At 49.5% G+C, this 14,557-nt stretch overlaps 1 protein-coding gene across 1 annotated transcript in view; it reads right to left on the bottom strand.

Moving 5' to 3' along the window:
• The window catches only part of DNMT1 (DNA methyltransferase 1), a 106,013-nt gene that overhangs the window by 52,983 nt on the left and 38,473 nt on the right, over window positions 1-14,557 (bottom strand). The window contains exons 16-20 of the mRNA XM_060251980.1: window positions 10,697-10,794; window positions 10,397-10,544; window positions 6,711-6,826; window positions 4,446-4,650; window positions 731-864 (exon numbers count right to left, since the gene is read on the bottom strand). Coding sequence (XP_060107963.1) covers window positions 731-864; window positions 4,446-4,650; window positions 6,711-6,826; window positions 10,397-10,544; window positions 10,697-10,794 — 701 coding nt within the window. The remainder of the gene's footprint in view (window positions 1-730; window positions 865-4,445; window positions 4,651-6,710; window positions 6,827-10,396; window positions 10,545-10,696; window positions 10,795-14,557) is intronic.

The following is a 14,557-nucleotide window of genomic DNA, read 5'->3' as shown; positions in this document are numbered from 1 at the left end:
ATATTGGATTTATATCCCACCCTATACTCTGAATCTCAGAGCAGTCACAATCTCCTTTACCTCTCCCCCCACAATATATAATAAAACATTTACATACCTATTAACGATCCATCATTCCATTCGTTAAAAGTCCAAGATGGCAAGTTTCTAATTTCCATTATATTAGTGCAGTGAGACTGTCGGTGCTGTAAGGCAATAGCTACCTCCCCCTAACGGTTGAAGGCGAGTTTGAATAATTCAGTCTTAGAGGCCCTGCGGAACTGTGGCAGGTCCTGCAGGGCCCTGATGTTTTCGGGGAGGGCATTCCACAAAGTGGGGGGCTATTACTGAGAACGCTCTGGCTCTGGTGGTGGACAATCGAGCTTCTTTTGGTCCAGGGATCTTAAGGAGATTTTGAGACCCTGAACGTAGTGCTCTTTGGGGTATGTACAGGGAAAGTCAGTCCCGGATGTAGACAGGTCCCTCGCCATGTAGGGTAGGGCTTTAAAGGTTATAACCAGCACCTTGAAGCGAATCCGGAACGCCACAGGCAACCAGTGTAGCGCTTTCAGCCCAGGTTGAATGTGCTCCCGTACAGGTAGCTCCATTAACAGCCAGCTGCAGCCTCCAAAGTTGAGTCATGGGTCAGCCGGCGACGTTTTAACTATCACTGTAAACTTCCTCGGACCACCACAAAAGGTAGGAATGTAACCGTTATAACAAATAATAAAATCAACTCTGTGACACTCACTTGTATTTGTTGTCCTCGGACGGCTGGGTCTTCGGGGGAGTTTCAAACCTGGCGTACTCTTGATCGTACCACATTTGGTAGAAATACGTCCTGCCGTCGTCTTCCACCAATTTGATTTCCATATCGAGCCCTCCCTATAAGACGAAAGGGGCGAGATCACGTAAGCAGGACTACAGCGCAGGGGCAAACATCTCCTTGGCATGCAGAAGGTATCCCAGGTTCAGTCCCTGGTTTCTCCATTCAAAAGGACCCAGGTGAAGAGGAAAGACCTCTGCTTGGGACCTTGGAGAGCTGCTGAGAGGTCTGAGTAGATAATACTGATTTAGATCAGGGGTGTCAAGCATGTGGCCTGGGGGCCTGATGGGCTCTTATCAGCCACCAGAGCAGCTGGCCGTCCCTTGTGCTTCCTTCTCCCCCTCTCTCGCTTCCTTCTGCACAACAGTTTGCTTTGCCAGGCTTGCTCAATCGCACAGAAGCTACAGAGCAAAGCCTCTATTTTTTTCCATTGGCTGAGGCTCCTCCCTTGGGGAGGGGGGGGGAGAAGAGACTTTACTTTGCCGGGCTCGCTCTCAATTGCACAGCAGAGCTACTGAGCCAAGCCTGTCTTCCTTCTATTGGCTGAGGTTCCTCCCCCTCCTGGTCCCCTGGGGAAGCAAGGAAAGAGCCAGAGCTTCCTTTGCCCAGTTCCCTGGATCCCATGGGAGAGATACAAAGAAAGCACCTTTAAGATCGAGTGCTAAGGTTTTTAAGCATGTTTAAGTTTTTTTAGAAAAAAAAATTGTGTTTGTCAGTGTCCTTTATAAAATTTACCTCTCTGCTACTTGGCATTACATTTTATGACTTACATGGCCTGGTCCAACAAGGTCTCATTTATGTCAGATCCAGCCCTCATAACAAATGAATTTGACACCCCTGATTTAGATGGGCCATTGGAATCTCAGTTCTGGACAAGACTTAGGAAAGGAAAGGTCCCCCGTGCAAGCACCAGTCGTTTTCGACTTTGGGGTGACGCTGCTTTCACAACGTTTTCACGGCAGACCTTTTTACGGGGCAGTTTGCCATTGCCTTCCCCGATCCTCTACGCTTTCCCCCCAGCAAGCTGTGGACTCGTTTGACCGACCTCGGAAGGATGGAAGGCTGAGTCGACCTCGAGCCGGCTACCTGAACCAGCTTCCGCTGGACTCGAACTCAGGTCGCGAGCAGAGGGTTCCGACTGCAACACTGCAGCTTTACCACTCTGCGCCACGGGACTAGACTTCTACATTAAAACAAGCAGCGCCGTTGCGTTTTTCAGAAGCAGTAGCCCTTCGTGTCAGAACGCTCCATGCCCGAACCGCTGAGTCCCAGCGGTTTACAACAGTTTTGCAGCACTGAGTTTCAGCAGTACAATACTACTTTCAGGCAGCAGTCAGAGCTGCAATCTGTTCAGGTACAAAGGAGCGATTTAGATCCAAAAGACGAGCTGGAATAAAAGGTGGCTTCCTTACAGGCCTAACATTTGTACATTACACGTCTAGCTTCAGTATATGGCAGCATGATGTGGCCCTATTAGGATTTCAGCATTAGAATACAACACTGCAGCAGCCGCTGTTGCTGCAACGTCGCTCGAGCCTTTCCTGATTGCGACAGTGACAGACGGGGCATGACTCGGATCTCAGAAGGTTATTGTGGCAGAGGTTTGCCCAGCCAGCCAGAGAGAGAAACGGGATTGCTCACGGTAACCCTGCAAAGCTAGATATTTTATTAGGGTTTGTAGAATCTTTCGGGATCAAGTGCCGTGTTCTACTGGAGAAAGTTTTCCTTCCAGACGTTTCGTTCTCAGCTGCGGAGAACATCCTCAGTGGCGTTGCAGCCGGAGCAGGCGCTCAGACCTTCTTGGCTGCTGTGCGTTGAGTGATATTTTATTTAGTACATCTTTACGCTGCCTCCAGCGATGTCTTTACGCCGCCTCCAGCGACGCTATAACCAGTGTTCCCTCCAAGCTGAGCGAGCTCAGATTTTTGGCCTCCAGCGCATGCATTTTTGCCTTAGCTCAGGAAAAATGGCCCCAGAGCTGTCGATATCATGTAATGAGAATGGCTACTTGTATCCCAAAAACCTGGGAAAATCAGGTCCTGACCTAATGACCAGCTATCAAGAGATTTGCCAAGCTTGCAAATCTCTGGGAAAAAACCCAGCAACCTTCAACGTCGTAGTGTGCCTTCTGTTTCCTCTTTTCCTGACAATGTTACTTTGGGAAGCAACATCCAGACTATCGTAAACTCTTGCGGACTAAGCGAGATGTTAGCTCCCAAGCCAGACTTCCCCGTGACGCTCTATTTTGTCATTGTATTTTGAGACGAGAATGGTTTTGAATAGCTGGCGGACATATATAAAATAAAGACTGCAGGCTGAACGCATTCCCTCCTCAAACTACTCGCGCCAAGAGTCTTCATTGCAACACAGAGCAAACTAATTTATGCGGTCGATCACAACTTTGACGCCAGTCGCTCACAGAGCAGAATTTTTGCTCAAAAGACTCCACAGCTAAGAGCGGGGGTGTCGAACTCCTTTATTATGAGGGCCAGATCTGCTATAAATGCGACCTTCTTGGGCAGGCCATGTGTGTACCATTTAAGATTAGGTAGCAGAGATATAAACTTTATAAAGGACACAGACAAACACAAACAACCCCCCCCCTTAAAACATGCTTAAAACATTAGCTGGTCTTAAAGATGCTGTCTTTGTATCTCTCCCATGGGATCCAGGGAACTGGGCAGGCGAAGGAAGAGAGGCTTGGCTCAGTAGCTCCGCTGTGCGATTGAGAGAGACTGGGAAAAAGAAAAGCAAGCTCTGCCGTCCCCTCTTCCTCTCCAAGGGAGGAGCCTCAGCCAATGGAGAAAATAGAGGTTTTGCTCTACAGCTCCTGTGCAGTTGAGCAAGCCTTGCAAAAGCAAGCTGTGATGCAGAAGGAAGCGAGAGAGAGAAAGCAGCAGATGACAGCCAGTTGCTCTGGGGCCTGATTGAAGCCCTCTGGGGGCCTGATTTGGCCCCTAATCTACATGTTTGACACCCCTGGCTTAGAGCAGGGGTGGGGAACTTCCATCCCGAGGGCCATATACAGCTCTCGAGGTCACTTAGTGTGGCCCTCAGGGATTGCTGGCCTGAACTGAGCCATGTGGCGGCCTCCCTGGGGCCTGGCTGGCTAGAGAGGATCGTGGGGCCCAGCCACGCTGTGCAGCAGCCTCCCCAGGGCCAGGCAGGGATCACAGGGCCCAGATGTACTGAGCGGCAGCCTCCCGGGGGCCTTGCTGGCCGACCAGAATTGCTGCAGGGCCTGGAAAAGTTACTGTCACCGTTCCGTTTCCGCTTGATTGTCCCAGAGGGTATGGGCTAATATGCCAATGAGTGTGTGACCTAATATGCTAATATTAGGGGATGTGGTCTAATATGCTACTGAGTTCCTGCTGAGTTCCCTATGCATTTGCCTAGGGAAGCAGGCCGGGCGTGTGTGTGTGTGTGGGCCAGATTAGGCTCTCCTCACATGACTTCAAATAGAAAAAACAATTATTTGCATTAATAGTGCTGGCCTGAATCCTTCTCCCTCGGCGGAGTACTGTTTTTTAAGTTGATAATTTTTTATGGCCCGCGAATGATGTTGTAAATATCCATATGGCCCTTGGCAGAAAAAAGGTTCCCCACCCCTGGCTTAGAGGGAACACGGACTGTAACCCACCTCCAGGGCCCAGTTCTCCGAAGGAGCTTTATAGATGACATTGACTTTGCCGTGGATGTAGGCCAGCTGCATGTCTTCGCATTCGTCCACCAAGAAGAGTTCCAGAGGGTCGGAGGTCGCTCCCAGGCAAGTGTCCGTACCACGGCAGAACCAGTGGACGTGGAACATGGGCTCGTTGTTGGCGTCCTCCCACATGGCGGTGATTCTAAGGAAATAGGGGAGGGTGGGCAGGAGAGAAAGAGAGAATGAGTTTCCAAGGAGGATCTGAACAGAGGGTCTTATGCGGTCTGCAGTGCTTGTTTTGTCAGCCTTGAAGCACACGGGATGGGGAAGCGGCATTTGGGTTCTACCTCCTGTTTCCGGGCAAATGGGTAAAAGGTACCGGAAGATCTTCAGTCATCCTGACAACCCCAATAAGACAGATCAGTATTACTGCCCCTTTACTCAGAGTTGCCAAAATACTATGAAGTCCACCCTTCAAAGCATCTATTTTGCAGTTCTAAGCTCAATGTCTCCACACACACAGGGTAAGCACATAAGAGCCATGCTGGACCAGACCAATAGTCATAGAATCATAGAGTTGGAAGGGACCCCCAGGGTCATCTAGTCCAACCCCCTGCACAATGCAGGAATCTCACAAACGCCTCTCCCTAAATTCACAGGATCTGCATTGCTGTCAGATGGCCATCTAGCCTCTGTTGCAAAACCTCCAAGGAAGGAGAGCCCATCACCTCCCGAGGAGGAAGCCTGTTGCAATGAGGAACCGCTCTAACCGTCAGGAAGTTCTTCCTCATGTTGAGCTGGAAGCTCTTTTAATTTCAACCCACTGGTTCTAGACCTACCTTCTGGGGCCACAGAAAACAATTCCACACCATATTCTATATGACAGCCCTTCAAGGACCTGAAGATGGTGATCATATCACTTCTCAGCCGCCTCCTCTCCAAGCTAAACATACCTAGCTCCTTCAACCTTTCTTCATAGGATTTGGTCTCCAGACCCCTCACCATCTTCGTTGCCCTCCTCTGGACCAGTTCCAGCTTGTCTATCTCCTTAAAATGTGGTGCCCAAAACTGGTCCATTTGGTCCAGCATCCTGTCTCACACAGTGATCGACCAGTTCCTCAGGATAGCCAGCAACAGAGCAGACAAGCCAAGGCCTTCATAAGAACATCAGAAGAACCCTGCAGGAACAGACCAGTGGAGGTCCATCTAATTTAGCACCCCATCTCACAAAGTGGCCAACCAGTTCCTCTGGAGGGCCAACAACAGGGCAGAGAGGCTGAGGCCTTCCCCTGAGAAGAACATCAGAAGAGCCCTGCTGGATCAGACCAGGGAGGGTCCATCTAGTCCAGCATCCTGTCTCACACTCTGGCCAACCAGTTCCTCTGGAGGGCCAGCAACAGGGCAGAGAGGCCGAGGCCTTCCCCTGAGAAGAACATCAGAAGAGCCCTGCTGGATCAGACCAGAGAGGGTCCATCTAGTCCAGCATTCTGCCTCACACAGTGTCCAACCAGTTCCTCTGCAGAGCCAGCAACAGGGCAGAGAGGCTGAGGCCTTCCCCTGAGAAGAACCTCAGAAGAGCCCTGCTGGGTCAGACCAGGGAGGGTCCATCTAGTCCAACCTCCTGTCTCACACAGCGACCAACCGGTTCCTCTGGAGGGCCAACAACAGGGCATAGAGGCCGAGGCCTTCCCCTGAGAAGAACCTCAGAAGAGCCCTGCTGGGTCAGACCAGGGAGGGTCCATCTAGTCCAGCCTCCTGTCTCACACACTGGCCAACCAGTTCCTCTGCAGAGCCAACAACAGGGCAGAGAGGCTGAGGCCTTCCCCTGAGAAGAACCTCAGAAGAGCCCTGCTGGGTCAGACCAGGGAGGGTCCATCTAGTGCAGCCTCCTGTCTCACACACTGGCCAACCAGTTCCTCTGGAGGGCCAGCAACAGGGCAGAGAGGCTGAGGCCTTCTCCTGACGTTGCCTCCTGGATCTGGGAATCAGAGATTTAGGGTGCCCCTTAGTAGCCATTGATAGACTTATCCACCGTGACTTTATTTAATCCCCTTTTCAAGCTGGTCATCACTACATCCCGTGGCAGCAAATTCCACATTTTAATTGCTCTCTGTGTAAAGAAGTATTTTCTTTTGTCAGTCCTGAACCTACAGCCCATCACCTTCATCGGATGCCCTCACGCTCTAGAATTTTGGGGTAGAGGAATTAACACGTTCCCATGTCGACTCTGAAGGATGCACGTTTATTCCCAAGAGCACGCACCTTGCCAAGTAAAGAGGTTTTGTGGGGTCGTCGGGGCTGACGGAGACACAGTCGCCCACCTGCAACGTCTCTGAATCAATGCACACCTTCTGGTAATAGTTCTTCTTACCATCACTCTGTAGTTCAGAAAAATTTAAAGATTACCTTCGCGGTAGGGGTCAACAACTACATTGAGTCAGTTTGGTGTAGTGGTTAAGTGCGTGGACTCTTATCTGGGAGAACCGGGTTTGATTTCCCACTCCTCCACTTGCAGCTGCTGGAATGGCCTTGGGTCAGCCAGAGCTCTCTTATCTGGGAGAACCGGGTTTGATTCCCCACTCCTCCACTTGAACCTGCTGGAATGGCCTTGGGTCAGCCATAGCTCTCTTATCTGGGAGAACCAGGTTTGATTCCCCACTCCTCCACTTGCACCTGCTGGAATGGCCTTGGGTCAGCCAGAGCTCTCTTATCTGGGAGAACCAGGTTTGATTCCCCACTCCTCCACTTGCACCTGCTGGAATGGCCTTGGGTCAGCCAGAGCTCTCTTATCTGGGAGAAAGGGGTTTGATTCCCCACTCCTCCACTTGCAGCTGCTGGAATGGCCTTGGGTCAGCCAGAGCTCTCTTATCTGGGAGAACCGGGTTTGATTCCCCACTCCTTCACTTGCAGCTGCTGGAATGGCCTTGGGTCAGCCATAGCTCTCTTATCTGGGAGAACCGGGTTTGATTCCCCACTCCTCCACTTGCAGCTGCTGGAATGGCCTTGGGTCAGCCATAGCTCTCTTATCTGGGAGAACCGGGTTTGATTCCCCACTCCTCCACTTGAACCTGCTGGAATGGCCTTGGGTCAGCCATAGCTCTCTTATCTGGGAGAACCAGGTTTGATTCCCCACTCCTCCACTTGCAGCTGCTGGAATGGCCTTGGGTCAGCCATAGCTCTCTTATCTGGGAGAACCAGGTTTGATTCCCCACTCCTCCACTTGAACCTGCTGGAATGGCCTTGGGTCAGCCAGAGCTCTCTTATCTGGGAGAACGGGTTTGATTCCCCACTCCTCCACTTGCAGCTGCTGGAATGGCCTTGGGTCAGCCATAGCTCTCTTATCTGGGAGAACGGGTTTGATTCCCCACTCCTCCACTTGCAGCTGCTGGAATGGCCTTGGGTCAGCCATAGCTCTCTTATCTGGGAGAACGGGTTTGATTCCCCACTCCTCCACTTGCAGCTGCTGCAATGGCCTTGGGTCAGCCAGAGCTCTCTTATCTGGGACAACCGGGTTTGATTCCCCACTCCTGCACTTGCAGCTGCTGGAATGGCCTTGGGTTAGCCAGAGCTCTCTTATCTGGGACAACCGGGTTTGATTCCCCACTCCTCCACTTGCAGCTGCTGGAATGGCCTTGGGTCAGCCATAGCTCTCTTATCTGGGAGAACCGGGTTTGATTCCCCACTCCTCCACTTGCAGCTGCTGGAATGGCCTTGGGTCAGCCATAGCTCTCTTATCTGGGAGAACCGGGTTTGATTCCCCACTCCTCCACTTGCAGCTGCTGGAATGGCCTTGGGGTCAGCCATAGCTCTCTTATCTGGGAGAACCGGGTTTGATTCCCCACTCCTCCACTTGCACCTGCTGGAATGGCCTTGGGTCAGCCAGAGCTCTCTTATCTGGGAGAACAGGGTTTGATTCCCCACTCCTCCACTTGAACCTGCTGGAATGGCCTTGGGTCAGCCATAGGTCTTGTAACAGTTGTCCTTGAAAGGGCAGCTTCTGGGAGAGCTCTCTCAGCCCCACCCACCTCACAAGGTGTCTGTTGTGGGTGGTGGTGGGAAGGTAAAGGAGATTGTGAGCCACTCTGAGACTCAGATGGTGCATTCACATTACACTAAATAATGCGTTTTACATCCAGATTTTTGCTATTTTTAAGTAAATCCTTTTACTTTTAATCCTTCTATTTCTTTATCTTCTTGAATTTGCATCAGTCATATTTCAAGAGTCATTATAAACAACAGTGGGGAAAGTGGACAACCTTGTCTTGTACCTTTACTAATTGTCATGGCTTCTGTAAGATCTGCATTTATACATAGCCTTGCACGCTGTTCAGTATATATTGCTTTTATCATTCTTATAAAGCTTTCTCCCAGCTCCATTTTCTCCATTACTGCAAACATAAAATCCCAATTTAAATTGTCAAATGCTTTCTCTGCGTCCGCAAAAAATAATGCTACTTCCTTTTCTGGATGTCTTTCATAATATTCTACAATATTTACAACAGTTCTGATATTGTCTCTTATTTGCCTTTTGGGAAGAAACCCCGCTTGATCTTCCTTTATAAAATTTATCAAATATTGTTTAAACCGTTCTGCCAAGATTCTTGTATATATTTTATAGTCATTATTTAATAATGAAATTGGTCTATAATTTTTTACATTCGTAACATCTCTATCTTCCTTTGGAATCAGTGAAATAACAGCTTCCTTCCACGTATTTGGTATTTTCCCTTTTGTTCTTATCATATTCATCAATTTCTGAAGTTTCAGGATTAACTCCTCTTTGAGGGTTTTAAAAAATTTAGCTGTATATCCATCTGGCCCAGGTGCTTTTCCATTTTTCATTGCATTAATTGCTGCTTCAATTTCTATTTTTTCAATTGGATCGTTCAAAACTTTTCGCATATTTTCTGCTAAGGGTGCTATTTTTATCTTTTGTAAGTACTCATCCATCTTTTCTTTCCTTATTTTAACCTTTAAATAACTTGGCATAATACTTAAAAATTCTCTTTTTATTGCTTCTTGATCTACCACCTCTCTTCCATCCAACACAATTTTATTAATAATTTTACTTTCTCTCTTTTTCTTCAGTTGCCAGGCCATATACTTTCCGGGTTTGTTTGCTCCCTCGAAAGATTTCTGCTGCAATCTTTTCAGATTCCATTCCAGTTCTTTATTTAACAAATGTCTCATTTGCGTTTGTAATATTGTAATCTCCCTTATAATTTTCTTTTTCCACTATTTAGTGTAGTGTGAATGCACCAAGAGTGAAGGGAGGGATATAAATCCAATATTTCCTTTTTCTTAATGCAAGAGGCACGTAGAATAAATGTCACATTGAGAGCCACAAGATATGAATGTCAGATGTTTGAGAGCCGGGAGGGAGGGAGGGAGGGAGGGAGGGAGGGAGGGAGGGAGGAAGGAAGGAAGGAAGGAAGGAAGGAAGGAAGGAAGGAAGGAAGGAAGGAAGGAAGGAAGGGAGAGAGATGGGGGAGGGAGGAGGAACACAGAGGTTGAAATAAAGCAACTTTAACTTTAAATGTATTCTCCAGGCCACCAGCCAACAGGGCAGTGGGGGTTTCAAGAGTCTTATGGCATGTGTGAAAGAGCCACAATTTGGCCACCTCTGGTCTGAAGCAACGGAACAAAGAAGAAGAAGAAGATATTGGATTTATATCCCGCCCTCCACTCCGAAGAGTCTCAAAGTTTGAGTCCAGGTTGAAGAGTGTGCTCGCACATGAAAGCTTATATTTGGAATAAAATTGTTTGTCTTAAAAGTGCTCCCGGACTCAAACTGTTCTAAACGACGCAAAACTACACAGCTGTTTCAAGCTATGGCATCCAAAAGACTCCTCCCACGCGACGAACAGCCGCTTCAAAAGCAGAACTTCAAACGCCTCCCTTTTCCAAACGGCCGAACGCCTGCCGGTTTTTCTCCCCAGCCCGATTACCTTGACAGGATCTCCCACCCAGGCGATCCGGCTCTTGTTTTGCTTCTTCTTCCTTCCTTGGAGCATCTTCTTGGGCGAGGGCATTTCGGGGATGTTGTCGTCCACCTCCTCGTCTTCGTCGGCTTCTTTCACCGCCAAATTGGGACATCTTACAACAAAATATGAAAATATGCAGCACCAGCAGCAGAGAACTGTGGCCTCAACCGTTCGGCAACAACCACCCCCCGCCAAATCATCCCGGTTTCCCCTCCAGATACCCACGTATTGAAGATTTCAGCAAATGAAATTTTAAAAGATTACCTCCTCTGCAGGCAGGCTTGCTTCGATTTCCCGCTGCCGCCAAACTTAATCATATCCTGGCAAGCTTTGCATTTGCCGCACTCAGGCTGCTGGCAAACCTGGAAGGGAAGGAGATGAGAGGTGAAGGCAGGAGGACATCGCAAGGAAACTGAGTCAGGAGGAGCGAGTGTGGCCGGTGTGCTTCTGGGGGGCACGCCACCGGTCTGCTTCAGCAGGGGAAAAAAAGGTCTATTCAGCCACGAAGACAACCTGACAAACTTTCGAAGAGCACTAAATGGGAACTCGCGACACTCAGATACTATTTCAAACACAAAACCGACCCCCTGGACTGCAAAGAGAAGGAGGCGCACACTATGAAACAGAAACGGAAGGGAGATCCCTTTGCCAACTCTTGACGGGGTGCCGCTGAAACCGGCCCCAAAGGTCAAGAGCTTGGGAGTGCTTCTTGAGTCCTTTTCGACAATGGAGGCTCAAGATGCAGCCGCTGCCAAATCCGCCTTTTTCCATCTCTGGCCGGCTCGGCTGTTGGCCCCTTCCCTGGAACACGATGACCTAGCAATGGTCACCTCAAGAACAGATCACTGTAATGCTCTCTACATGGGGCTGCCCTTGACCCTGACTCAGAAACTGCAGCTAGCGCAGAACGCAGCTGTTAACGAGGTTCCCTCGATGGGAGCACATTCAGCCAGTGCTGAAAGAGCTGCACTGGCTACCTGTTGTGTTCCGAGTCCATTTCAAGGTGTTGGTATTGACCTTTAAAGCCCTATATGATCGGGGGCCTGTCTATCTTCGGGACCGCCTTGAACATATGAAGCTGCCTTATACTGAATCAGACCTTCGGTCCATCAAAGTCAGTCTTGTCTACTCAGACTGGCAGCGGCTCTCCAGGGTCTCAAGCTGAGGTTTTTCATGCTTGCTTGCCTGGACCCTTTTTAGTTGGAGATGTCGGGGATTGAACCTGGGACCTTCTGCTTCCCAAGCAGATGCTCTACCACTGAGCCACCGTCCCTCCCTTTCTCCACATGTTCCCCAGAGAGCACTGCGTTCAGGGATGCAACATCTACTGCCCATCCCCGGACCAAGGGAGGCCAGGCTGTGTTCTACACGGTCTAGGGTCTTCTCCGTGGCAGCCCCTGAAATATGGAATGCTCTCCCGGAGGCCATGTGGGCCCTGCGGGACCTCTCTCAATTCTGCAGGGCCTGCAAAACCGAGTTATTTCGACAGGCCTTTGGCACGTAAACCGGGAGAGGACTGCCACCTGCACTACTGATTTATTGGAACTACTACGGGTTTAACTGTTAGTAAAGGACAATCCTTTATTCCCAGTAGCAATGTATGATTGTGAGAGCAGGACCATAAGGAAGGCCGAGCGCAGAAGGATAGATGCTTCTGAGATGTGGTGCTGGAGAAGACTCTTGAGAGTCCCTCGGACTGCAAGAAGATCCAATCAATCAGTCCTAAGGGAGATCAACCCAGACTGTTGAACTCAAAAAGGATATTATAGCATTGGAGAAAGTCCAGAAAAGGGCAACTAGAATGATTAAAGGGCTGGAACACTTTCCCTATGAAGAAAGGTTGAAACGCTTGGGGCTCTTTAGCTTGGAGAAACGTCGACTGCGGGGTGACATGATCGAGGTTTACAAGATTATGCATGGGATGGAGAAGGTAGAGAAAGAATTACTTTTCTCCCTTTCTCACAATACAAGAACTCGTGGGCATTCGATGAAATTGCTGAGCGGACAGGTTAAAACGGATAAAAGGAAGTACATGATTAACATGTGGAATTCACTGCCACAGGAGGTGGTGGCAGCCACAAGCATAGCCACCTTCAAGAGGGGTTTAGATAAAAATATGGAGCAGAAGTCCATCAGTGGCTATTAGCCACAGTGTATGTATATGTCTGTATGTGTGTGTATATATATATTGCCACTGTGTGACACAGAGTGTTGGACTGGATGGGCCATTGGCCTGATCTAACATTGCTTCTCTTATGTTCCCTGGAAGGTCAGATGCTGAAGCTGAAGCTCCAATACTTTGGCCACCAAATGAGAAGGGAGCACTCGCTGGAGAAGACCCTGATGCTGGGAAAGACAGAAGGCAAAAGAAGAAGGGGACGGCGAAAGAGGAGATTGCTGGACAGCGTTAGTGATGTAACAAACATGAATTTGAGCAGAATTCGGAGGATGGTGGAAGACAGGAGGGCCTGGCGTGACTTGGTCCAGGGGGTCGCAAAGAGTTAGACTCGACTGTGCGACTGAACAACAACAACGAAAAGGACAATCCCACCTAGGTAGTTATTTAACAGCACAGTAAAATGTTTTTAAAATGTTTTAATGGTGTTTATTGTTTGAAGTTTGATCGTTTAATTGTATTTATTGTCTGAAATTCTGAACTGATTGTTAGCTGCCCTCTGAGTCCGCTTGCGGAGAAGGCGGGGTATAAATTAAACTTAATAATAATAATAATAATAAAATGAAATAAAGGGCAAGATAAGCAGAAGCCGCAACCATTCACCTTGGAGCGATGCAGGAGCCCTGGGAATATACCAGGAAGGAAACAGTTGTATATGAGGTGTGAACTGTTCTGCTTTGTGGAACAGAAGTTCTGGAGATACGGGGGCAGAAGAGCTTGTGTCCTGCCTAGTCTGGAAGTGTTTCAGATGTCTAAGTGTCTAGATTAGAGCGTAATGGGAGAAAGAATCGCTTGGACAACAGAAATTTGGTGTCCTAGGAAATGACAGGTAATTTGAAAAGTGGGGAATCAAATCTGGTTCTCTTAGATAAAAAGGTCTGTGAACTTAACTGCTACACCAAACTGGCACTATGCCAAACTGAATATCAGCTGAAGCTGCCTTATACTAAATCAGACTCCAGTATTGTCTACTCAGACTGGCAGCGGCTCTCCAGGGTCTTCTCATCTCTTGCTACCTGATCCTTTTAACTGGAAATGCTGGGGATTGAACCCGGGACCTTCTGCATGCCAAGCAGAGGCTCTGCCACTGAGCCAGGGTCTCAGGTCAAGGTCTTTCTCATCACCTCTTGCCTGGTCCTTTTAACTGGAGATGGTGGGGACTGAACCTGGGACCTTCTGCATGCCAAGCAGAGGCTCTGCCACTGAGCCAGGGTTTCAGGTCAAGGTCTTTCCCATCCCCTCCTGCCTGGTCCTTTTAACTGGAGATGCCGGGGATTGAACCTGGGAGCTTCTGCCTGCCAAGCAGAGGCTCTGCCACTGAGCCAGGGTCTCAGGTCAAGGTCTTTCCCATCACCTCCTGCCTGGTCCTTTCAACTGGAGATGCCGGGGATTGAACCTGGGACCTTCTGCATGCCAAGCAGAGGCTCTGCCACTGAGCCAGGGTCTCAGGTCAAGGTCTTTCCCATCCCCTCCTGCCTGGTCCTTTTAACTGGAGATGCTGGGGATTGAACCTGGGACCTTCTGCATGCCAAGCAGAGGCTCTGCCACTGAGCCAGGGTCTCAGGTCAAGGTCTTTCCCATCCCCTCCTGCCTGGTCCTTTTAACTGGAGATGCCGGGGATTGAACCTGGGAGCTTCTGCCTGCCAAGCAGAGGCTCTGCCACTGAGCCAGGGTCTCAGGCCAAGGACTTTCCCATCCCCTCCTGCCTGGTCCTTTTAACTGGAGATGCTGGGGATTGAACCTGGGACCTTCTGCATGCCAAGCAGAGGCTCTGCCACTGAGCCAGGGTCTCAGGCCAAGGTCTTTCCCATCCCCTCCTGCCTGGTCCTTTTAACTGGAGATGCCGGGGATTGAACCTGGGAGCTTCTGCCTGCCAAGCAGAGGCTCTGCCACTGAGCCAGGGTCTCAGGCCAAGGACTTTCCCATCCCCTCCTGCCTGGTCCTTTTAA

Source organism: Heteronotia binoei, chromosome 13 (assembly GCF_032191835.1).
Source record: "Heteronotia binoei isolate CCM8104 ecotype False Entrance Well chromosome 13, APGP_CSIRO_Hbin_v1, whole genome shotgun sequence".
Classification (NCBI taxonomy): Eukaryota; Metazoa; Chordata; class Lepidosauria; order Squamata; family Gekkonidae; genus Heteronotia; species Heteronotia binoei.
The sequence above is the reverse complement of the archived record's forward strand: the minus strand, read 5'-3'. Positions and strand labels throughout refer to the sequence as shown.